Consider the following 23,409-nt stretch of genomic DNA (forward strand, 5'->3'; position numbering starts at 1 on the left):
CTCCTAGGCTCCACCTGACTGCTGTGTGTTGTCTCTGCAGGTACATGTCTCTAGCTGTATGTGAGTTTGACCGGCCTGGCCTTGGCCCCCTTGTGGCTGCAGCCTGTAGTGATGGGGCAGTGAGGTGAGAGCATGGGATCCAGGGGACTGGGAAACAAAGAATATATAGGTGCCCAGAATGGGGTCTTAGTTGTCTCTCCCCCTCCGTCCCAGGCTCTTTCTCTTGCAGGATTCTGGACAACGGCTGCAGCTCCTGGCTGAAACCTTCCACCACAAGCGGTGTGTCCTCAAGGTCCACTCCTTCACACATGAGGCACCCAATCAGCGGCGGTAAGAAGGGCTGCATGTGGTCCTGGGTGGGTTGGGTGGATCTCACTGCTTTCCATCCCTGTCACTGACCCAGCCTCCCTTTCCGGCTGCCAGGAGGCTGTTCCTATGCAGTGCAGCCACCGACGGCAGCTTGGCCTTCTGGGATCTTACCACCGTGCTAGACCATGGCTCCACTGCCCTGGAGCCTCCAGTGGAACCTGGGCTTCCCTACCGTGAGTAGCTGGAGTGCAGCTGTGGCTGTCCCTGCTCCTTCCACTCACCTTTGTGGCAGGCTGGATCCTGACAACTATCTTCTTCCTCCAGGGCTGGGCACCCCCTGCCTGACTCTCCAGGCTCACAGCTGTGGTGTCAACAGCCTACACACCTTGCCCACACCAGCGGGCCATCTCGTGGCCAGTGGCAGTGAGGATGGCTCCCTCCATGTCTTTGTGCTTGCCGTGGAGGTACCAGAGCTGGAAGAGGCTGTGGGGGGTGCTGAGCAGCTGCCTCAGCTGCAAGTGCTGGAGGAATACTCTGTCCCCTGTGCACATGCTGCCCATGTGACAGGCCTCAAGATCTTAAGCCCAAGCCTCATGGTCTCAGCCTCCATCGACCAACGGTTGACCTTCTGGCGTCTGGGGCATGGGGAACCCACCTTTATGAACAGTACAGTGTACCATGTACCAGATGTGGCCGACATGGACTGTTGGCCTGTGAGCCCCGAGTTTGGCCATCGCTGTGCTCTTGGGGGTCAGGGTCTTGAGGTTTACAACTGGTATGACTGACATGTCCCGTGGTGGCCGGCGTGCTGGGCATGGGGCCTGCTCACAGACAGAGTGGAGCATGACCAATTGTCTGTGCCCATGCCCAGTGTGCCTAGAGGGGAGGAGGCGGCAGCCGTGGGTTCCAGACCTCAGAGCAGGAGCTGAAGGTGAGTAGAATGCTGTCAGGGCAGAGTAAGAAATGTGCCCCACTCCACACAATAGGATAAAACGTCATAACAGAAGCAATTTATTTTGGCTCCAGGTAGCTTAACAAAATCTGTGGGTGTGTTGTGTTTTTGCTTTTTTTTTTTTTTTGATACTTGTTTTTTTCAGTTGATTTTGTGGACATTCCCAGACATTGGGGCCTCTGTGGCCTTAGATGTGGCTCAGTGGAGGGAGACCCAGCATGGCCAGCCCAGTGTGGAGCACATCACTCACAGCCTGCAGAAGCTGTAGACGGGCAAACATTTGACCAAACAGGTGTGGTCGAGGCTCCTGGAGGAAAGAAAGGGCCTGCTGGTCTCATCCTTTGCTTCCCCCGCAACCCTCCCACATACCCCGCTTTGCTGTGCACTTACCCCTAGGATGTGTACCCGGTTATAGTATGAACTGAAATCCATGCTGAGCTGTACCAGGAACTTGCAAACCTAAAGACAGAGACCAAGTCACTGGCCTGTCTTTGTGCCCCTAACCAGAATAAACAGAATGTGTGGTGTGTCCTTGTCTTCTCTGCCTCACCATCTCCGTGCGTGCAGTGATGTGGAGCCCCGGGGCTGTGCAGGCCAGCATTCCTGTGTGGCTCAGCAGGTCTGGGAAGGGGAGGATGCTGTTGAAGAGCAGCAACCACTCACCCTGTGGGGGAGAAGGGTGCTGGGAGGGAAAGGCCAAGCTTCCTGCCTTGTGCTGACCACCCAGCAGGGGTACTCACCTCATCATGCAACAGGGAGAAGTCCAGACTGCTCACAGGTGGGAAAGTGGGGTACAGACCTTTTTCCACGCTGCACCTGTAACCCTCAAAGAGTGTGGCAAGACGTGCGCAGTTGTACATGACAAAGGTGCCACTTTTGGTGCCCTTTGTGGAAATGCTGTTGTCAGCCAGGGCCAGGAGAAGCTGAGGAATGAAGGCACAGCTACAGCAGGATAACTGCACACACTGTCCAGCCAGCCCTGGGGGGCACCTAGGCTCACCTGATTCTGTGGGGCTGTGCTGAGCATCTCAAACTTAATGGTTGCCACACAGAGAACCCTGAAGATTTCTGTCCAGGCTGGGTCTGAGGAAGTATGAGATCAGTCAGTCAGGCTCTAGAGGCAAGGAACAAGGGGTAGGGATGCAGGTGACCTGCCCCTACCCACAGCACAGCAAGAGGCTCCCAAACACACCTTGTGTTAGGTCCTTGCCATACTTCAGTGCTGAGGCCTTGCACACCTGCATATGCCGGAGCCTGCGTTTTTGAAAAGGGTGAGCAGAGGGCCAGTGGGCAGAGTCCTCCCACCTCAACTACCTTGGCTTGCTGGCCTGCCTTCCAGCCTCACTCACTCGTAGTACTCGGGAGCAGTCAGGGTGCCTGGCGCACCAGCTACTTTCACTGGGCCGCAGACCAGGTGCTTCTGTCAGGAAGATAGCAGGGGCTCAGCCACTTGGCAGTAAGATACTCTACAGCAAAAGACCCCTCAATGAACCTAAATATGTAGTTTCCTGAATGACCCCAGCTTTGTGCCTCAGAGCCACTGTCTCAAACTCAGCCCCTCAAGACACAATCCAGCCTCTTCAACCTATCTTCATCAATATTCTCTGGGGTAGGCCTCCAGACTGCACCTTCTCCCAGCATCTGCTGCACACAACCACTCACTCACCAAGTCTGTCATCTCCCCAAGTCAATCAAGTGTCACCTTCTGGAACCATCAACTAACAGGACCCTTTCTAGGACCTTCTAAGGTTGGTGTGGGGAGCTCCACCATAACTGACCCACCTGTCTGAGAGGAGCCTGGTCATCCAACTTCCACCAAAGCAGGTCCAACTTTTGTTGCTGGAACTCCTCCTCACAACTCACCACGTGTACAACCACACAACCATCTGCACCAGTGTCTGAGACTGCAGCCTAGAGGAAAGGACAATCACTGCTTGGGACACAGGACATTTAGTTTGCCAGAGATTCACAGGGTGGGCATTCAGTCACTAACCAGGCCTAGAGAGCTGTGTTCCGGCCAATGCTGCACAGCCTCCTGCAGCTCAGCCAGCAGAGAAAGCAGCTCCTCCGTCACTGCAAAGAACACACAGCCCTGAGTTTGGTGGGAAATGCGCGGCCCACCAGCTTACTGGCCCTGCTAGACTCTGGGTCCTACCTAGGCAGCTGTCCAGGTTGGGGTCATAGCCAGCTCTGCGGCCCCGTTCGTCCACCAGCTCCTTCAGGCACACTTGGCCCAGGGCGCCTGGGGGTAGGGCTCCCGAATCATGGGCAGGGGTGAGCTCTGCAAGTGCACGGCTCCTCAGGGCTTCGGTCACAGTCCTGGCTCTCCCCGAGGCCGCGGGCCATTCCACCCGCAGCTGCTGCAAGAAGGTCAGCATGTGCGGGTCCCGCACGGCGGGCACTAGGCGCACACTCACCCTGCGAAGCGAAGTAGTAGTCTCAGCCCAAGCGCCAGGCTCACCTCGCCGGGATTTCCCATCCGCAGCAGTCCGCCCCCGTTCACCTGTGAGCGTGAAGAGCTCGCGCCAGGTGGTCGGCCACGAGCACGGCACGCAGCTGGCTCAGGCGGAGGGCGCAGGGGCGGCCGCGCAGCGCGGGGCAGTGCAGGACAACGCGAGGTTCCAGAGCTGCATGCGCGGCAGGAGCCACATAGGTGGCCACGGCGCCGAGGACGCGCTCGAAAACTGCAGACCGCTGCAGCTGGAGTGCCAGCCCCGCGGGGGTCGGCGCGCAGCGCAGCACCGGGGCCACGCCGGGACCCTGCAGGCCGGCAATGGCGTGAATGACCTGCTTGGGCACCTGTGGGAGACCAGCCGGTGAGCCGGCCGCGGCGCTCCGGCTACCCCAAACTCGCCCTGCGGGAAGACCGTGCCTACCTGGCCCTCCTCGAAGCGCGCCTGTAGCGCGCGCCGCGGCGCCAAGAAGTCTCGGGCACGCAGATGGCGGGCTCGCGTCTCCTTGTACCACACTGGGCCGCCAGGTCCCAGGGCTGCGTTGAGGGCTGCCAAAGTCTCCTCGACCCCAAGACGCCCCATCGACATGGCGACCGGAAGGAACAAGCAGAACCGGAAGTATTGGGGTCGAACTTCCGGAAGAGGCAACTGGTTGGGGCGGGGATTTGGCTGTGGTCCTGGAGAGGGCAGGTGCGCCTGAGGAAATTCTGGCGACCGCGTTGGTCCTACGGCCCCAGCACTGGCACTCGCACCGCGTGGTCGGCCCCCGGGTCCGAAATCTCTCGTCCGCTCCGGGCCTACAGTTCTCTAGCTGTCGCTTGACTTAGCAACCAAGTAAAGAATCCACGCGACCCAGTGGGGGCTCAGATAGAGATCTCTGTCTTCATCTAAGTCTTGTATTTATGTATTTGTGATAACGTTTTATTTCCCCCATTTGCACATGATCAAAATGCAGAAGTTCCAAGTGAACTGTCACTGAAATAGGGCAGCTAACATTATGACCTACTGGGAAAAAATCCTCATTTTTAAGAGAATTTATGTTCTGCAACTTAAGGTTATTTGCAAGCATTCCTTTTGAGATGTGAGTTGTCTTTATTCCCAGTAAATCCCAGTCCGCTAGAACTGCTGGTTTTCTCCCCTTGAATTTTGAGGAATTAGAACCACCATGATGGCTTCCAGAACTGCCAGCTTTTCAAGTTTCTCCTTTAACCTAGTATACTTTAACAGGGATCCTCCCACTTCCTGGTTAAGGCAACCAGCCTTTGTGGCTCAACTAAACAATGTGACCATAAGAAGTCCCAGCTTAAGAACAGCTCTTGTCCCTCTACCAGTGATAAACCTCTTTCCTCTGTCCCAGGAAGGCTCCAGAATGTCTCCATTTCTAGTAACTTAAACCCCCTTTTCTCTCTCCTTTTTGTAGCTGCAACCTTGGCATGTGGAAATTCCCAGGCCAGGGACTAAACCCCAACCACAGCAGTAATGACACCAAATCCTTAATCACTGGGCCACCAGGGAAATCCCCCTCTTTCTCTCTTTTTTTTTTACTAGGGATTGAACTTGATGCAGCAGAACATCCATAATCTCTGCCCTGGAGAAGTGAGAGTGCCCAGAACTCAGAAGAGAGAGGATTCTAGGAGCAGGAAAAGCTTGGCAAGGTCCCTTTCTGGGCCAGGGTTGCAAGGCCCTGCAGGGAGGCTCCGAAAGAGCACTGGGCGGACACGACATTCCCGATGGCTACTTGGGTGCCCACTCAACGGGAGTGATCGTGTCATTCCAAAGCACTTTCCATGCCGCAGGTGCACAACCTAGGGTCAGCTGCTAATAGGATTGGGGGCCAGAGGCTGAGCTGGGGTCTTCAGCTACTCTTGGTGCATGAGGACACTTACAGTGGCTTTACCCCAGGAAGTGAAGGGCTATCTTTAGTCAGCTGTGGGCTGGGGTGGCCCTGGGGGACTCACCACCATTGCAGACCACCATTGCAGCCCAATCAGAAGTCCCTGTGTCCTCCCTCCCTTGCCAGTGCTACCTTGGGATCCAAGAGATGGCCACAGCCTGGGCTCCCCGACGTCTACGCCTGTCATTTCCAGCCTGAGGGCGCACCTGAGAGAGGGACAGAAATCAGAGTGGCCCGATAAAGTATGTCTGGGGATCAGGGGCTAGCCCACCGAATCTGGGCCAGAACGCTGCTCAGGCAAGAGAGCAGGGAACGAAATCCAAGTGCAGCTGGAATGCTCTGGAGACAACAGCTGCTTTTGGGATTCCGTTGCCCGCTGTCCAGCCGTGGGGAGTGGGAGGTTGAGAGGGGTAATCTCTTGCCTTGGTGCCAGATCAAACTTCCTACATTCCCAGTCCCAGGAGAGGGAGCCAAGAGAAGGTGGTGAAATCAAGTGCGGTAGGAACGAGCCGCTCGCTCACCTGGGCCCCAAAACAATAGGTGTGGTGGGGACCCCCCCCCCCGGGACTGGGTCCCAATCTGGATTAGATCCACGGGGTAGGATTAATCCTGTTGGTCCCATGCAGTCAGGGCCACTACACTGGCGGTGGCGGGGCGGGCTTCAGGATCAGCCAAGAGGGAAGCGCGCCCGTGGGGCCTCGGAGAGGAAGTAAACCCTCCCCTGGGACACCCCCGCACCCGGGCCCTTTGTCTGGTGACGCTGCCAGTGTCGGGAGTGCGAGAAGCCCAATGAGCCCTCAAGGCAGCGACGGGACCCCCGGAGATCTACTGAGAACGTCCTCGGTTGTTCGAAACCCCCCCGCCAGCCTGGCCCCGCGGGCGGCAGACGCAGCAATGTTTCCCCGGAGGCCACCATACAGTAGGCGCGCCGAGATGTCGGAACCTGCGCGGGCGCCAGCGACTCTGGCACCAGTAGGCCTTCTGATTCGGCTCAAGACGCGGGGGAGGGATTCTCTGGACGCAGAGCGAGGTGAACAAGAATAGGGCGATACTCCGGCCGCTGTATAGTTCAATGTCTGGTCCGTTTCGGCCCGGTCCGACCCAGGAGCAGCAACGACCAGCCTGACGTCGCGTCCTCTTCCGCTTGTTCTAGCCGCAGAGTTGGAGCCATTTTAAGGCGAAACCACTCAGCCACGCCCCCTCGCCCTCCAGAGAAGCCAATCCAAGCGCAACGACGCCTGGTGTGAAACGCCGCGGCGTTGCCAACGGTCGCGCGGGTGAACGGTTGGGAGGGGCTGAACTCGGAGGGCGAGAGGGGGAAACCTGAGCTGCCCGCACCGCCCTCGGAATCCGACTCCGCGAAGCCGGGATTAGAAATTTGGAGGCTGGCACCACGCCCTGGCCAGGTGTGCGGGACTCGAACAGGTGCTAGGCCGCCCCTCCCCGGGTCCCAAGAGCCCGGCTTAATGGCTAAGAGCCGGGGGCCCGGCCGCGGCTGGGGCTCAGACTGTGCTGAGGCCTGTCACGCCACCAGGTGTCCGGCTCCCCCAGAACGGCCTGCGGGGGCCTGGGGCGGGGCGGACGGCAGCTGCAGACACTGGAGCCGCACCGGGAGACCCGCCCTGCTGGGACCTAAGCCCCTGGTCGGCTCCCTCCCGTCTCCAGCCCGGGGCCGGCAGAGCTGCGCGGTGCCCTCCGCGACGCTGGGGGCGCTGTCGTTGCTCCGGGCTGGGTGACGCCACGACCCCGCTGACCCTGCGCCGGTCTCCCTGTGCGCTGATCCGCCATGGCAGCGGTGTTCGTGCTTCGGAGCTTGTATCGAGCGCGACACATCCTTCGCTGGCCGCTCGCGCAGCTGTCCTGGTGAGGCCGGACCCACCGTCCCTGACCACCTGCCCCCCACAGCCAGCGACTCCCAGCCCCTTAGACCCCGACCATACCCCTCCGCAGGGCCCCAGGGCGTGGGCATCGGCTCACGCCGACGGATGATGAGCTGTATCAGCGGACGCGAATATCTCTGCTGCAGCGCGAGTCCCCGCAGGCGATGTACATCGACAGCTACAGCAGCCGCGGCTTCGTGGTCAATGGAAATCGCGTGCTTGGGCCCTGCGCGCTGCTTCCGCACTCGGTGGTGCAGTGGAACGTGAGCCCTTCCCTGCAATAAGGAAACCCGAGGACCAGAGTCAGGCCTGCCTTCCTGACTCCGTCCTTGGCAAACTTGGCTTTTCTTTTGCCCCGCTTTGGAGCAGGTAGAGGGTCGGTGGGGAAACCTCCATAGACTTGTAATTAACTTGTCTCCTTCCCACACAGGTAGGTTCCCACCAGGACATCACCGAAGGAAGCTTCTCTCTCTTTTGGATGCTGGAGCCCCGAATAGGTACTGGAGGAAGGGAAGGCTGAGGTGATGAGCCCCGGAAACCCACCCTCTCGATAGACCTCGTTGCAGCCTTGCTATGCTCATCTTTCCCTAGAGATTGTTGTGGTGGGCACTGGAGACCGGACTGAGCGGCTGCAGCCCCAGGTGCTGCGAGCCATGAGGCAGCGGGGCATCGCTGTGGAAGTGCAGGACACAGTATGTCTGGTACTCGGGAATGCTGAGGCGAGCCCAGGCCTGGCCTTGGCCCTAGCCCAGCTGATGCTGGCTTTCTCTTTGCAGCCCAATGCCTGTGCCACTTTCAACTTCCTGTGTCATGAAGGCCGGGTGACAGGAGCTGCTCTCATTCCCCCACCTGGAGGGGCTGCTCTCACATCTTTGGCCCAAGTCTCAAAAAAATGAACCACCAGGAACCTTGCCACCCTTTGCTGAGTGCAGGGGTTTCCAGTTTTTACTAGCTCCTCCCCTTTGGCACTGTAACAACTTGTCTTTCTAGCCAGCAAATTAATAATTTAATCTACTTCTCACAATTTTGTACTAGGTGTATTGCTGGACAGGAGCTGCTGGCTCCGTGGGTTCATGGAGGGGGTTGTGAAAAAATCAAGGGGATACTCAAGAGGCGAGGAAGCTGTATAGGTGTCTGTTATAAACTGTACATCTCTTTGCTCACATGCAGATTTGAGGGGACTTCAGTGCTTTCTCCACAAGGCCCTTTAGAGATTCAAGTTAGAGAACATGTATGTGGGGTCTCAGCCTGATCCCCTGTGGCCAAGCTTTGGGCTAGCAGGAGGCCCTGTGGATGCCAGTCTATAGCCTCATGGCCTGTTCTGTGACCCTTTCTTAGCAGCTACAGTCAGAGTCACAGTTTGAGACCAAACCCTTGGGAGCCAGAACTGGTCTGAGCTGCCAGAGAAGGGACTTTCTGAATCTAGCACTACCACCTACGTCCAGGTGCTCACAGCACCCTCATCTCAGGGCTTGAGGTTTTCCCTGGAAATGACGGTACTGTGTTGGTGTGTATCTGTGATGGTGGCAGCTGCAGAGCACTACCTGCTTGTTGTTGACCTCAAAGATCAGGCATCACTTTTTTTCAAACTTTTATTGAAAAACCAAGGAGGTGTGCTGTATCCCTTTTCAGAAAAGACGCTTCTCATACCTGTTGGCAGAAGGACCAGCTGTGAGGGTGAGGGCAGGAAGACCGAGGCATGGGAGACACCTCAACCCCAAGGACAGAGGAATGGAAAGGGTTGGTCACTTACGAATGAAGGCTGTGGACGCCACCTTCAACCTGAGCTGAAGATGTTCTCTTTTCAAACTTGAGCTCCCCAGAATACATCATGGCTCTGAACAGGGGTGGTGGTCAGATGTGGGGAGCTGGCCCTCGTCCAGCCCCTCTAGTCGATGGCCCTGCTCCCTAAACTTACCGGACTTGGGTTAAACTCTTAGCACCAATGTCCTGGCAGGAGTGCTGGATGCCGGCAATCAAGTATGGAACAAATTTGTGGATGGATCCTTTGTCCTGCACAGCCCCAGACACCCCCTGGGCCACCTTGATTTTGTCAGCTTCACTGCAAGAAGAGGCAAGAAACACAGACAGGGTCAGAGCCTTGATGATACTGCCAATGTAGAGTTAGCATACAGTAAATGGCTTGCCTGTCCCACCTGAAATATCGGTTCTGGCTGCTGAGATGCTTGTCCATGGCATCAAGAGAACCCATGCCACGATATTTCTTTAGTCGGATCCCATCAGAGAAGAAGTACTCGCCAGGGGCCTCAGTGGTAGCAGCCAAGAGGGAGCCCATCATAACTATGGACAGGAGGAGGGAGGGAGCCCATCATAATTGTGGATAGGAGTGCTGTGGGAAGACCCTGACTGCATTAGGAAAGCAGTCCCACCAGGCTTCCTGGGTGTAAGCCTCACCTGTGGAGGCCCCAAGGGCCAAAGCTTTGGCAATATGGCCCACATTTTGAATTCCTCCGTCAGCGATGACAGGAACACCAAATCGCCGTGCATATTCTGACACCTTGTACACTGCTGTTGCTTGGGGACGCCCACACGCCAGCACTGTTGAGACATGGAGGAAGAAGTGTGGGGGGGATGGGGTTAGTTGGGTGCTGGGGGTGGGGGGGGGAGAACAAGCAAGAAGCTCTGTGGCCACAATCGGCACCCAGGAGCTCTCGCTACACTTGCACCAGGACTGCAGCCTGGCTGAGGAAGTCTTGTCTGGGATGGCTACTGTCCCAGCTGCCATGAACAGTACAAATAGCTGTGATGGAACTTCACTCACCCTTCGCGTGTGCGCGTGCATGTATGCATGGCCCAGGGCAGCCTCAGGCACATGCAGTCAGCAGCTGTGAAAGCCCCTCCCAATTGGCATCAGGTCGGGTAGGGGTCACGGTGCAGTTAGTACCCAGAGGCCCACCCTTTGCTCCCTGCATTGTGGGCAGCTCAGGCAAGATCAGGGGCAGTGATGGTGTGGAAGGAAGAGTGGATCCCATAGCTGGTTCTTAACCTGTGACTACTGCAAGAGACATGGGCAGGGCAGGGCCTACCTGGAGGAGGTCCTGCCCTACAAGCATCCCAGGAAGAGATGGGAGCTGTGTTCTTGAGCAGTTCCCAAAACCATGGTCTGTCATTCAGTTTGCCCTGCCCACCCATCAGCACCACAAACCCCGGGAGCTACAGCTACAGTCAACCAAGCAGCCGGGCAGTGGGCAGCTGGGCTGGGCCAGTGGGCCGGGCCAGACTTACTATAGCAGCCCGTGACAGTAGAAGGGCATTTGGGGCTGTGGGACTTTATGTCTGGAGGGATCTTGGGAGCCGCTAAATAAAACAAACAGACCAGAGTTTAGAGAGGGTGCGGAGCAGGAGCTGGGAGGCCAGGCTAGGCAGGGGGGAAGTGGCAGGTGAAGAATGACAAGAGCTCGTCTTGCTTCCAGCATGTTACTCATCCAAGGAGCCTGTTTGGCCCTGGGGCTGCCCCTATTGGAGGACTCAGTGTAGTTCCTGTAAGAGCACTTGGCTCCAGGGCATGTGGGGCTAAGGTCCTTGATAAAGCCAGGTCTCTGAGGGTCCTGCCAAAGCATCTTCTTACCTTCTTGAGTGATGCAGATGGAGCCACTGCCCATTCCCACCCTCAGGGCATCTACACCAGCATCAATGAGGTTCTTGGCCTGAGCAGCGGTGACCACTGAAGTAGGGAACAGTGAAAGGCTCACATGAAGTTATAGGCGGGAATGTAGTTCCCCTTCTTGCCCCACATCCTTCAGTGCCCAATCCTTTCTCACCATTGCCTCCAATGACTTGGAGACTGGGATATTTCTCTTTGATGTACTTGATCATGTTGATCTGGAAGATGGAATTTCCCTGGGAAGAGTCCTGGGACAGGAAGGAAGGCTGAGTAATACTATGGTATGGCAGCTATTCCTACCGCCCCACCCTGCCTGTGCAGCAGCTCACCAAAACCACTACATCCACACCAGCCTGGGCTAGCAAGTCTAGCCGATACTTGTCATCCTCATGAGTGCCAATAGCTGCTCCACACAGCAGCTGCTTCTTGGCATCTTTGGAGGCCAGCGGGTAATCTCGATTTTTCTTCAGGTCTGTCCGGGCAATGATGGCCACCAGCTCATCATCTTCATTTACAATAGGTAACTTTCCTGGGGGCAGGACAGGACATGAATCAGTACCATGGTTTTTGGCTACAGAACCCCTTCTACCTCTAGGACTTACCCTTCTTGCTGCGCTGCAGAATTTCATTTGCTTCCTTCAATGTGATGCCTGCAGGTGCTACCACCAAGTCTTCCCTCTTTGTCATGATCTAGGAGAGAAGGAAGCAGTGAGGACCTCCCAAGAGACCCTGCCCTAACTCAGGGGTGAGGTTCCAAAGACACAGGTATATCCAGACCACCCTCCTTAAGTACACCCAACTGCCTGCAGCATCTAGTGGCAAGAGCGAATGCTGAATACAAAGAGCACCAGATATATGGAGCAGCTTATTACATTGCAGAGAAAGCCACAATAAAGCAAGGACGACAGGCTAAAGCTGGTCCTTGAGCACTGCCCCCACTCTGGATGTGGCAAAAAGCAGGGGTATGCTGGCAAATATTTGGGCAGATTGAAAGCCTCTGGTATGCAGTGGACTCAAGAACCCCATGAAAGGGTCAGAAACTTAGCTGGGCATTCATCTTTCCTGAACAGCAGTGGCCTTCAGTCATGCCATTCAAAGAAAAGGAACCTTGTCTTTAGCCAGGGCTGTTAGTGTTTGGCTCTGCTGTCAGTGACACCCACCTCTTCTAGAAACCTGTCATGCTCCTCCTCCTTGAGGAAATCAATGTCCCTTGAAGAGATGATGCCCACCAGGCGGCTCCCCATCCGGCCTGTGTCAGTGATGGGGATACCACAGAAGCCATGCTGGGCCTTGGCTTCAAAGACATCCCGCACTCGATCCTTAGGACTGAGGACCACCGGGTCTGTGATGAATCCCTGCTCATATTTCTGGAAGGGATGGTGAAAAGGGGCACTTTCACCAAGTTCTTGGTCTAAAGCCTGGGATCTGTGCCAACCCCCCTTTGGCAATGCCACAAGATGAAATCACACAAACACTTCAAACCCAGAACTAGGAGACATGGGTAGGCTGTAGGCACTGTCTACCTGGTCCTCTTCTGTTGCTTTAAGACACAGGGTCTCAGGCTCTTCTGAGGAACTGAACCCCCACAGTGGGAAAAAAGGATGCTAAATTAAAAGAATAAGTCCCCCACTCCCACCCCACTCCACCTCAGTGCAATTCCCAGGAGCTCTTGACCACGATCCTTGCCCTTCTGACCTTCACTTTTCGCACTTCATTGGCCTGAAATTCTGGTGTACAGTTGTGGTGAATGAAGCCAATACCACCTGTAAGCTGTAGCAGATGCCAAAAGAAAATAGGGAAACAGGGACAAAGAAGAGTGGCATCACTGTATGCCTTTGACAAGAGATGGGACCCCTGCTTCTGCCCTCATATGTGACAATGCTCACCGCCATTGCTATGGCCATCCCAGCCTCTGTGACTGTGTCCATGGGTGAGGAAACCAGTGGGGTCTTCAGAGTGATCTTTTTAGTCAGAGCAGAGGTGAGGTCCTAAAGAAATAAGGCCAACTAATATGCAAAAGCACCTCATATACTTCAGGTCAGTGCCACGTTCCCCACAAAACAAGTGCCCTTTATGACCTGCATGCCAGTAAGACTCTTCCCTTCCATAGAATCCACCCCCAAACCCAAACTGGTGAGGTAGCCAAAGGGGACAGCAGCAGCATCTTACCTAAACTTTACACCCATCCAACTCCTGTCCATACTCACCACTTGGTCTGCTGTGAAGTCGATATACCCAGGGAGAATGAGAAAGTCACTAAAGGGGAGGGGAAATGGGAGTAAGGGTCAGGATTACAGCAGCCTGAAACACCATCCCCAATAGATCATCTCTTAAGGCATTTGAGCAGAGAGGACAATGAACTAGACCGAGTATCACAGGCAAGGCAGAAAAGAAGGTAGAGATGGAGACAAGGGACCTTTTCTGCCACCTAGCTGTCATCGGCGCCCCTGGAACCCTGACAACTCCATGTGCCCGGAGATTGGAATTTCTAGCCTGAAATGCCAAGCACTACCAAGATGCCTCCTCCATCCCGCCCGCTTCAAACGGAACCTCAGAGATGTGTGGTAATTTCCTGAACCTGTCTCCCACGCCTGAGTCCAAGTAGGCTCAAAGGAAGCCCCACCCGGCCTCCCAACCCAGCGCGCCGCCCCTCTCCTCGCCCAGGTGAGGCCGCTAAGCCCGCACTTGTACGTGAGGCCGTCCCCGCAGTTGAACAGCTGCTGAGCCGTGAGCCCGTCGTCCGGTACGTAGGACGTGCCCCCACTAATCAGGTAATCGGCCATGGTTAACGCGGGGGCTAAGCCGCGTGTCTCCGAGGACCGCGCCGCAGAGGCCTCTGCCTTCTGGGCCGCGCCAATATAAACCAGCCGAAATCGTCACTGCGCCCTGCGCGCCGCTGACGTCAGGACGCAGCACGCACAGGCGGAGCCCACACGCCTTTAGGGCGGAGCTGGCGGGAGGAAACGCAAGCGCAGAGCATGCTCTAGCTGCGTCGCCTGGTAGAGCTGTTCCCCTATCGCTACCCGCTCCCGCAAGACCTTGCCCCTTTAAATTAACAAGCAAGGCTTTGCTGCCACTGTCCCCCCAGCTTCCTCCCAAATAAAGAGACGTTGTTCACTAGCATGTTGAAAAGACGTGCTTGTCATTCTTAATAAACAACTAGATTAAGAATACATAAGAGAAACAGAGTGGTATCTTTATATGATACACAAGTGTATGTTACAAGAATTCCATCAGGCACAGGAGCCTCAGGTTTAAGGCCTCAATGTTAGGCCAAAAAAAAAAAACCAAAAAAAAAAAACCAAAAAAAAAAAAAAGGTAAAGTTTTTACTTTAACATCTAAAATGTCATTTGTCATAAAGAAGGGTGTAATAGAAATTGTCTTTAATAAATCATAATTGAAGTTCCCCTCATTTTCCTTCCATTAAGATGCTAGGTTTATGTCTGAGCATGAAGAAAGAAAAGGCCATGGCTCGCTCCCCTGTGGTCAGCAATGTCTGCCAGTCATAATGGAAGCCAGCTGGAGAGATCTCTCTGTAGGGTCCATCCATCATTAATTCCATCTTTCTGGAGGAAGGATAAGGGGCCACATTTCTCTTAACAGTCCAAGCCCTTTCCTCAGGCCCCAAACAAAAAAAGTCAGCCAGCAACTTTCTAGAACATCTGGCTCTCAGGAAACCCAGAGCCCCCATGGGCTGAGGAGTCTGCCACAGCAGGTTTATGAAGATGCACGGGGGCAAAGTTTCCTTTTACATTTTAAACAGAAGCAGTCTGAAAGGCTTCATAACTACACCAATAAAAAAGAAAAGAAAAAAATGGAGGCCTCTTCTTTAGTGTGAAAGTCTGTCCGTTTTTTCCTGGATCGTCTCCCTTGAACCACGGCTGAGGGATCTCAGTGCATGGTGCTTGCATTAGCCACTGCTATGGCCTCCTGAATTTCTCGTATCACCAGGATTCGAGTCAGCATCTGTCCCATCTGCTCTCTGCTGATAGGCTGGACCGAGTACCAGATTGGGCTGTTGGGAGCCACCACCGGCTCTGGCGTCAGGTAAAAGGTGTCATTCCGGCCTTTCACACTCTGAGGGCTGAAGGATATATGGGTGAAAGCTGGGTGAAACCACCATAATCTCAACCCTCCCACCTTGAACCTCCTAGACAAATGCTCTCCAAAAGATAGGAAGTTCTGGAAGGTAGTCACACAGTTCCTCAATTCCATGCAGCCAACACACACTACCTCTAGGACATCCCTTTGGAGTTACTGCAAATGCCACTGACAGGGTGCCTACCTTCTGCTCCTCCCTCACATGCTGCCAGGTGTGATTCTTCTGACTTGGACTCCCAGGGTTCATCTACTTGAGTCCATCCAATCTCACTAGAAACCAACTTCACCACTCAGAAGGTCTGTCTTCAAGAAAACAGCTTATGCTGTTTCCTCTACCTCATCCATTGATAATTTCTCAATTTCCCCAGAGGGACTCTGACTTCTCAGCTTCACTGTGATGCTGGGGGCCTGTATCTGGACTCAAAGCCCCTCAATATTGGGCTGTACTTCTCTTAACTCTTAAATACTTAGCACAAGTTATCCTCTAACAGTTATTCATGCACTGATTCAAGATTTCTCAAAGGGCTACTGTGTGCCAGGCCTGCACTAGGTGCTGATTTTAAAAGAAATGAGTAAGGCCCAAGCGTCTATGTTATGGAGCTTTCAGCTAAGAGGGGAGACAGACAGCAATTAACCATTTACATAAAGACTCAAAATGACAAACAGTAGTAAGTGCTACAGCCTGAGGGAACAGGTTGAGAATCAGGAACTGCTTCCTTGATAAAGCTGTTTTAAGGATGGATAGGAGCTAACTAGCCAAACAGGTGGGTGGTGGTGGCAGAGTTTGCCCAATAGGGAAAAGTCTGTGTAGAGACCTTGTTTTTTGTTAGTTTTGGTGGTGCCCCCAGCATATGGAAGTTTCAATCCCAGGCCAGGGACTGAACCCACACCACAGCAGCACCCCAAGCCACTGCAGTGACAATGCCAAATCCTTAACCTGCTGTGCCACAAACTCACTGTGTAGAGGTCCTGAAGAGGAAAAGCATGATACCCCTACCTTTCAATGGAAAGGAGCCAGTATGTCTAGAGAGCCAAGAGCTACATGAACATGAGGTTAACAAGGGAGAGTGCATGAAAGGCCCTGATGCCACACTAGGATTATTGTCTTTCTCTGTAGTGTAAAAGGAAACCAATGTAGGTTGTAACCTAAGTAACATGATAAGATCTACAATGTAGAAAGATTTTATGGCATTGCTATGAAGATGGTATGTCAAACTGCAGAGGCAAAAGACAGCAAAAGCCAAGGAAAGGAGTTCCCTCCCCCTAGATTGATGATGCTAGTGACAAAAGGTCAAGGCCAGGAAGATGCAGGGCTATGGTCAATATGTGACAGAGACAGTCTACTACCCACCCTCTAACTTCATCCTCTCTACTAGAAAGTGGACCATGTGTAGGCACATGTTTTGGGAAAACCAATAAGGGTGCTTCTGTATTTATCTTTTTGCAAGTGTGTTTTTACTCAGCATGAAACTACAGAATGACACACACATACACACACACACACTACCCAGTCACAATAAAGCCTCCTCACCATTTAAAGAGGTAGAAATCGTAGAGCTTGATAGGACATCTCAGGGGATTCTCTGGATTTTCCGTTTGTTCTGCATACATGTCATCTGTAACTATAAAACATATCCCACCCACCACCACAGACATGGTATCAGACTACCTTGGCTCAGGCTCAGATTAGGAACCATAGGCTTCTAGCCATCCCAACCAGGAAAAACTGGGAAGGAAAAGGGTATGAGGCATGGGTGGTGGGTATGAAAAGAAAAGACAGCTGTCATTCCTGGGGCATCTCTGTTTCTAGAGTTTCTGGTTGAGAAGAAGGGAATGGAAAATTCCTATCTAGAAAATTCCAATCTTTACATTCAGCACTAGCCCCCACCCCACCTCTACCCCAGGCACAAGGGCAGGGCAGGCCTAGTACACCTGTTTCTGCAACCCCTGCCTTCCTCTTCCCCTACCTTTCTGGCCAGTCTGGTGTATCCCAAGTGCCTTCAGGTACCGAATACTCGTGCTTTTATCCTTAGGATTAGAGGGGTTCTTCTTTGTCTGTCGTAAGACCTTGGAGAAGGCCAGCTTCATGTGCTGGTCCACTGTCTTCAAGAGGAAGTATCTGCACCACAAGTGAAAGCAAGGCAAAGGGAGGGGTGCCAGAAGGAGATGATGACTTACCCTCTGCCATCAGTGCTTCAGAGGAGCTGCTGCCCACAATCCCAGAATATGGGCAGGCCCACACCCAAATAAACTGTCTAGTGGAAGAGCCATGTAAAGACCGATAGTAGGGATCTGGCAAGGGTGTCTGCCTCATTAGTCACCACACAAAATGTAGCCAGGTGTGACTGAGGGCTTTCAGTAGCCCAAAGGCTCTCAAATATGTCAAAGGAATTCAGAAGTCCATCTGGATAGTTTCTACCCTATTCACTTGGCAGATGCCAGCAATGGCTAAGCATAGAGCCTCTAGAACACTTACTTGGTGTTAAAGAACATGAGGGTGGTCAGCAAGGTGGAAGGGGAGTGAGCCCCAAGCTGCTTGCACTCCCACAGCATCTCCTCAGTCACGTGGCTGGGCAGGACATAGCCTAGGAGGAATAGAGCACTGCTACAACAAGAGGATGGCAGGCAGTCCCTCAAAGGTGCAGGATGGAGGTGTGAGGCACAAGGACCACGCAGGAGAACAAGTTTAACTGAAGAAGTCTTCCTGGGATATGGCAGAAGCATCTGAGAAGCTTGTTAAAACATAAACAATGCGTCCCAACCCAAGTTTCTGAGGTAGGACCTGATAATGTGTGTTTCTAACAAGTTCTTAAGAGTATACTTTGAGAACCACTGCCATATATGATTGCTCTTACCTGACATTAATTCTTCCTCTAATCTCAGGATAATATGGGGTGAAAAGACTGCCCTCAGAGAGACTGAAATGCTCAAAACTATAAATAAACTTCTGTACACATGCATGCTTCCCTGAAAAGAGAGTAAAGAGCTTCCATCATATTTTCAAAGGTGTCCATGCCCAAAAGACTGGTATACATGCCCCTGTTTGCCCTTGTTAAACCTTCTCTCATGTCTTCTATCTCTAGAAAGCAAGTCCATCCTCGCCCCCTCTGGATAAAGAGGAGAATGGTATTAAGATCTATTATAGGTTTTTCCCATAGAGCAAGTTTTATTGTGTTTATAAGCTAACTAAAAAGTGGAAAGGGGCAAAGGGCAGTGGTTTGATCAAGAGCCTTGGGCAAGCAGAACTACACTAAAGGAAGATGACACTTGGGGTGATCACCAGGCCCCCTTCATGTGTTATTCAACAATCAATATCCAAGTATATGTGTGCCAGGCACCGAGGACATGGTGAAACCAGCAGCAACCAGCATCCTCCCACAGGAGTTTCAGGATTCTCCAGGCAGGCAGTGAGGGTGGCACTTCCTAGAAGTAGGGGGAAAAAATTCTGCCCAATACATTCCTTTTCTCTGTTCTTGCCAAAATTGGCCCTGACTCCATGAGTGCATATCCATCTCCTTAGGGCATCAATGCCTCTACTCTTCTATTTCTATGACCCAATGGGAATGAGATAAACTTCCTTGCTCTCAGATATAACTTAAGCAGGATGAGTGACAGAAGACAGCTCACCTCAGGGAAAACCAGCCCTACGAGTCGTGTGGCATACCTTGGCGTGCCCTATTTTCTCTGGGTTCACTCTGCCACCTGGTGTCACTTCCCTTGCTTTAATCACTTTTTTTTTTTTCTTTTTAGGGCCATACCCAAGGCATATGGAAGTTCCCAGGCTAGGGGTCAAATCAGAGCTGCAGCTCCCAGCCTATACCACAGCCACAGCAAAGCCAGATTAGAACTGCATCTGCAATTTACACCACGGCTCATGGCAACGCCAGACCCTTTAACCCACTGAGCGAGGTCAGGGACTGAACCTGCATACTCATGGATACTAGTCAGATTCTTAACCCTCTAGGCCACAACGGGAACTCCCTTTAATCACTTAATGACACAACTTAAAGTGAACTTTCATGCCTGAAAACCATAACTCCTGACATGGAAGACAGGAGATACAGTTAGAAATATCATACAAAAGCTTTCATAGTTCTAAAACTGAACTGCAAAACATCAAAATGATCTACTTTGCTTTTTTGTTGTTGTTGTTGTTGTTGCTATTTCTTGGGCCGCTCCCACGGCATATGGAGGTTCCCAGGCTAGGGGTCCAATAGGAGCTATAGCCACCGGCCTACGCCAGAGCCACAGCAATGCGGGATCCGAGCCACGTCTGCAACCTACACCACAGCTCACGGCAATGCCGGATCGTTAACCCACTGAGCAAGGGCAGGGACCGAACCCGCAACCTCATGGTTCCTAGTCGGATTCGTTAACCACTGTGCCACGACGGGAACTCCCTGCTTTCTTTTTTTTTAATTTTAGAGATGCAGGTGTGGCATACGGAAGTTCCCAGGTTGGGGTCAAATCGGAGCTGGCGCTGCCAGCCTACACCATAGCCACATCAACGCAGGATCTGAGCCTCGTCTGCGATGACCCACACTACAGCTCACAGCAACACGGGATCCTTAACCTACTGAGCGAGGCCAGGGATTGAAACCACTTCCTCATGGATACTAGTTGGGTTCATTACTGCTAAGCCACTACAGGAACTCCCCAAATAATCTATTTTGTATATATATTTTTTAGTTATGCCCACTGAAAGGTCTAGAAACCATGACCAACTCAGGAGCAATAAGCACCCCTACCATCCAGACTGGGCTAATGAAATACCATTTAAGACTGAAAGGAACCAGGCTCTGTGGAGAGAACTGGCCAATTCCACACTGGGACAGAAAATGACAAGGATGAGCCTGGAATATTTTGTCAAACCATAAATCAAGGAAATAGGGTCATATCAAAGGAAACTGAGAGCCAATTTAAAGAGGTTCCAAATGGCCAAGGATGAGACAAAATCTGTGCATCAGTAAAGATAACAAATGCAATGAATTAAATCATATTAAATGTTTCAGTTCACAATAATTCTTTAAACAAACAAAAATGTAGCTGGGGGAGGCTGGTGAACCAAATCATTACTGTGAAAACTGCTAAACAAAGGAGAACAAACAAGCTCTTATCCTGCCTCTTCTATATAATCTATACTACTAGGAAATCAAAGAGTTGACAAGGGAAAGTTTCTCTTTGTATTTCAGTTAATAATGGAGAAGTAATAACATTAGAATACCACCACTTGCAACTCCTAGTGAATTTATGCAACTACAAATTAACTAAATACAGAGGACAGAAGAATATCTTTAAATTACAGTATGGATATATAATAAGCAAAAATTGAGACTGTGTAATCATTTAAAAGGTTGGTTTTTTCCATAAGTAAATTGCAAGAAAAACAATCAAAGAGGAAATTAAAGGTTAAAACCAAACGTAAGGTATATCAGCAATTTCAATGTGTAGAACTTATCTGCACCTTGATTCATACAAACAAAATATTGACATTTATGAGACAATTAGAAATCAAACGAAAGACAGATTTTGATGAGATTATGGTCTTTTTTTTTTTTTTTTTTTTTTTTTTTTGTCTTTTTGCCTTTTCTAGGGCTGCTCCCTTGGCATATGGAGGTTTCCAGGCTAGGAGTCTAATCAGAGCTGTAGCCGCCAGCCTACGCCAGAGCCACAGCAACTTAGGATCCAAGCCACGTCTGCGACCTACACCACAGCTCACGGCAACACCGGATCCTTAACCCACTGAGCAAGGGGCAGGGACCGAACCCGCAACCTCATGGTTCCTAGTCGGATTCGTTAACCACTGTGCCACTATGGTAACTCCAGGACTTGTCTTTTTTAAAAAATATTTTAATATATTACACTTTATTTTATAATACTACAGGTTTTTTTAAAAAATATTTTAATATGTGTTATTGGTGTAGTATTCACCAATAACACATATTAAAATATTTATGGATAAAGTATCTGGGATTTACTTCAAAATAATATGGGAAGAAAATCATGGACACGGAGAACAGACTTGCAGTTGCCAGGGTGGGGGGGGGGTTGGAGTGGGACAGACTGGGATTTTGAGGTTAATAGATGCAAACTATTGCCTTTGGAATGGATAAGCAATGAGATACTGCTGTAGAGCACTGGGAACTATATCTAGTCACTTATGATGGAACATGATAATGTGAGAAAAAGGAATGTATATGTGTGTGACTGGATCACCTTGCTGTACAGTAGAAAATTGACAGAACACTGTAAACCAGCTATAATGGGAAAAAAATCATTAAATAAAAGAATAATAATACAGGAAAGGAAAAACACAGTAGAGTATATATGAAACATGATTTGCCGTGGACAGTGAGAGGGTACATGGGAATGTCATTAATCTACTCCATTTACTTTGATATGTGCTTTATGTTTGCATAATAAAGTTTTAAAAAGCAAACTCTGTAGAGCCACACATGACTTGAAAATTTGCAAAACACATAGAGTGACTGGGTTCTAATGAGAGCCCCTAAGAAAGGCCTCCCTCCTGCCCTTAACACTTTCTAGCCTCTGTGCTTTGTTCTTTAAAGAACTTAATTACCATACATTAATTTGCTTATCTAGCAGTCTTCCTCTTTTATATTGTAAGCTCCATTTTTTTTTTTCTTTTTTGGCCACCCCGTTGCATATGGAGTTCCTGGGTTGGGATCAGATTCAAGCCACAGTCGGAACCTACACTTCCATTGTGGCAATGCCAGATCCTTTAACCCACTGTGCCAGGCCCGGGATGGAACCTATGCCCCAGCACTAGAGAGATACCAGTGATCTGCTGTGCCACACCAGGAACTCCTAAGCTCCATTTTGTTCACTACTGAATTATACTTTCTACACCTGGAATTGCCTGGCACATAGTATGTACTGAAAAATTGTTTTAAAAAATAACTGTAAAAGTTAATAAGCATACAACTGAGCACAAATGTTAACTAGACTAGATCATTTCACAATACATACATATTATATCAAATCATTGTTGTATACCTGAAACTAATATAATGTTGTATGTCAATGATACCTTTTTTTTTTCTTTTTGGCTTCACCAGAGGCAGGTGGAAGTTCCTGGGCCAGGTATCAAACCTGCACTACAGGTCAGCACCAAGAAAAGTCACCACCAAACACAAAGTCACTTAGATTTTCTCTTATTTTATCTTCCAGTAGTTTTATAGTTTTATGATTTACATTTAGGTCTATTATTCATTTTGAGTTAATTTTGTGAAGGGTGTAAGGTCTCAGTTTAAAATTCATTTTTTTCTTTTCTTTTTGTTTTCTTTAATGGCTGCACCCACGGCATAGGGAAATCCCCAAGCCAGGGACTAAATCCAAGCCATGGCAAGTGAAATCCTTTAACCACCTGGACTGGGTTAGGGTCCAAACCCAAACCTCCCAGCAACCAGGTCCACTGCAGTCAGATTCCTAAGCCACTGTGCCACAGCGGGAACTCCCTCATTTCTTTCTTTCTTTTTTTTTTTTTTTCCTTTTTTAGGGCCCCACCTGTGGCATATGGAAGTTCCCAGGCTAGGGGTCAATCAGAGCTGCAACTGCTGACCTACACCACAGCTCACAGCAACACTGGATTCTTAACCCACTGAGCAAAGCCAGGGATCAAAGCCACATCCTCATGAATACTTTGTTACCGCTGAGTCACAACAAGAACTCCCCCTCATTTTTTTTTTTTTTTGGAATGTAGATATCCAGTTGTTCCAGAACCATTAGTTGAAAAGATTATCCTTTCTTCATATAAGTGCCTTTGCTCTTTTGTCAAAGACAAATTGATTATATTTGTGTGGCTCTATTTCTGGACTCTCTATTCTGTTCCACTGATCTATTCTTTCACCAAGAACCTGCACACAACGTTCACAGCAGCTTTATTCATAACTGCCAAAACCTGGAAGCAACCAAAATATCCTTTAATAGGTAAATGGATAAACGAACTGTGACACACTCATAAAATGGAATATTATTCAGCAATTAAAAAGAAATGAGCTATCAAGACATGGAAAGACATAGGAAAATTAAATGTATATTGCTAAGTGAAGGAAGTTACTGAAAGAAATTAATACTGAATTATTCTAACTATATGACATTCTGGAAAAGGCAAAATATGGAGACGACAAGAAGATCAGAGGTTGCCAAAGATTCAGGAGGAAGGAGAGAAGGA

At 50.9% G+C, this 23,409-nt stretch overlaps 5 protein-coding genes and 2 non-coding genes across 16 annotated transcripts in view; 2 read left to right on the forward strand and 5 right to left on the reverse strand.

The window, feature by feature from the left end:
* Positions 1–1,792, forward strand: part of WDR6 (WD repeat domain 6) — a 9,161-nt gene extending 7,369 nt beyond the window's left edge. Inside the window, exons 3-6 of the mRNA XM_021070645.1 lie at positions 41–124; positions 214–330; positions 424–542; positions 634–1,792. Coding sequence (XP_020926304.1) covers positions 41–124; positions 214–330; positions 424–542; positions 634–1,094 — 781 coding nt within the window. The 3' untranslated portion in view covers positions 1,095–1,792. The remainder of the gene's footprint in view (positions 1–40; positions 125–213; positions 331–423; positions 543–633) is intronic.
* On the reverse strand, positions 1,305–6,745 carry DALRD3 (DALR anticodon binding domain containing 3). 3 transcript variants are annotated; one of them, XM_021070653.1, is made up of 14 exons: positions 6,527–6,731; positions 5,741–5,814; positions 4,138–4,391; positions 3,765–4,060; positions 3,417–3,679; positions 3,255–3,334; positions 3,044–3,172; positions 2,611–2,681; positions 2,454–2,515; positions 2,262–2,344; positions 2,002–2,184; positions 1,812–1,925; positions 1,652–1,720; positions 1,305–1,568 (listed from the first exon to the last, which is right to left on the reverse strand). In XM_021070653.1, the coding sequence occupies exons 2-14, from the start codon at positions 5,793–5,795 to the stop codon at positions 1,449–1,451; spliced, it is 1,779 nt and encodes a 592-aa protein (XP_020926312.1). In that variant the 5' UTR covers positions 5,796–5,814; positions 6,527–6,731; the 3' UTR covers positions 1,305–1,448. The 3 variants fall into 3 exon arrangements, with proteins under 3 accessions (XP_020926312.1, XP_013837117.1, XP_013837116.1); XM_013981663.2 differs by having other exon boundaries at positions 1,374–1,720; positions 6,552–6,745; XM_013981662.2 differs by having other exon boundaries at positions 1,374–1,720.
* On the reverse strand, positions 5,419–5,498 carry MIR425 (microRNA 425). Its single transcript, NR_038554.1, has one exon. It is a non-coding gene; the product is annotated as a microRNA 425 (primary transcript).
* MIR191 (microRNA 191) lies at positions 5,909–5,988 on the reverse strand. Its single transcript, NR_038528.1, has one exon. It is a non-coding gene; the product is annotated as a microRNA 191 (primary transcript).
* NDUFAF3 (NADH:ubiquinone oxidoreductase complex assembly factor 3) lies at positions 7,366–8,512 on the forward strand. The gene is made up of 5 exons (NM_001243606.1): positions 7,366–7,471; positions 7,559–7,751; positions 7,919–7,985; positions 8,080–8,180; positions 8,265–8,512. Exons 1-5 carry the CDS (start codon positions 7,395–7,397, stop codon positions 8,382–8,384), a joined length of 558 nt encoding a protein of 185 aa, NP_001230535.1. The 5' UTR covers positions 7,366–7,394; the 3' UTR covers positions 8,385–8,512.
* IMPDH2 (inosine monophosphate dehydrogenase 2) lies at positions 9,067–14,085 on the reverse strand. 2 transcript variants are annotated; one of them, XM_005669533.3, is made up of 15 exons: positions 13,799–14,085; positions 13,321–13,369; positions 13,000–13,101; positions 12,809–12,883; positions 12,274–12,480; positions 11,716–11,803; positions 11,443–11,642; positions 11,271–11,361; positions 11,078–11,173; positions 10,735–10,806; positions 9,904–10,047; positions 9,645–9,789; positions 9,407–9,550; positions 9,242–9,325; positions 9,067–9,138 (listed from the first exon to the last, which is right to left on the reverse strand). In XM_005669533.3, exons 1-15 carry the CDS (start codon positions 13,894–13,896, stop codon positions 9,117–9,119), a joined length of 1,617 nt encoding a protein of 538 aa, XP_005669590.1. In that variant the 5' UTR covers positions 13,897–14,085; the 3' UTR covers positions 9,067–9,116. The 2 variants fall into 2 exon arrangements, with proteins under 2 accessions (XP_005669590.1, XP_003132249.2); XM_003132201.5 differs by lacking the exon at positions 10,735–10,806 and having other exon boundaries at positions 13,799–14,027.
* QRICH1 (glutamine rich 1) overlaps positions 14,237–23,409 on the reverse strand; it is a 50,712-nt gene continuing 41,539 nt past the window's right edge. For 6 of the 7 annotated variants that reach the window (XM_021070646.1, XM_021070647.1, XM_021070648.1 and 3 more), the window contains 4 exons: positions 17,692–17,800; positions 17,183–17,334; positions 16,747–16,837; positions 14,237–15,198 (listed from right to left, as the gene is read on the reverse strand). In XM_021070646.1, the coding sequence (XP_020926305.1) occupies positions 15,006–15,198; positions 16,747–16,837; positions 17,183–17,334; positions 17,692–17,800 (545 nt within the window). In that variant the 3' untranslated portion in view covers positions 14,237–15,005. Of the gene's footprint in view, positions 15,199–16,746; positions 16,838–17,182; positions 17,335–17,691; positions 18,639–23,409 lie in introns of all 7 variants that reach the window. The other variant, XR_002337951.1, reaches the window with a different exon arrangement.

Source organism: Sus scrofa, chromosome 13 (genome assembly GCF_000003025.6).
Source record: "Sus scrofa isolate TJ Tabasco breed Duroc chromosome 13, Sscrofa11.1, whole genome shotgun sequence".
Taxonomy (NCBI): domain Eukaryota; kingdom Metazoa; phylum Chordata; class Mammalia; order Artiodactyla; family Suidae; genus Sus; species Sus scrofa.

Coding starts and splice junctions, on each gene's coding strand:
- IMPDH2 (XM_005669533.3), bottom strand. CDS start 13,896: ATGGCCGATTACCTGATTAGTGGGGGCACGTCCTACGTACCGGACGAC. Junction 12,481..12,808: donor ATGAAGTGCGAAAAGTGAAG/GTCAGAAGGGCA, acceptor CATCCCTTCCAG/AAATATGAGCAGGGATTCAT. Junction 10,807..11,077: donor CATCTGCATCACTCAAGAAG/GTAAGAAGATGC, acceptor TGTTTTATTTAG/CGGCTCCCAAGATCCCTCCA.
- DALRD3 (XM_013981663.2), bottom strand. CDS start 5,795: ATGACAGGCGTAGACGTCGGGGAGCCCAGGCTGTGGCCATCTCTTGGA. Junction 4,392..5,740: donor GCCATCTCTTGGATCCCAAG/GTAGCACTGGCA, acceptor TGCCCTCTCCAG/GACCACAGCCAAATCCCCGC. Junction 2,516..2,610: donor ACTGCTCCCGAGTACTACGA/GTGAGTGAGGCT, acceptor TCAAAAACGCAG/GCTCCGGCATATGCAGGTGT.
- NDUFAF3 (NM_001243606.1), top strand. CDS start 7,395: ATGGCAGCGGTGTTCGTGCTTCGGAGCTTGTATCGAGCGCGACACATC. Junction 7,472..7,558: donor CCGCTCGCGCAGCTGTCCTG/GTGAGGCCGGAC, acceptor ACCCCTCCGCAG/GGCCCCAGGGCGTGGGCATC. Junction 7,752..7,918: donor ACTCGGTGGTGCAGTGGAAC/GTGAGCCCTTCC, acceptor CTTCCCACACAG/GTAGGTTCCCACCAGGACAT.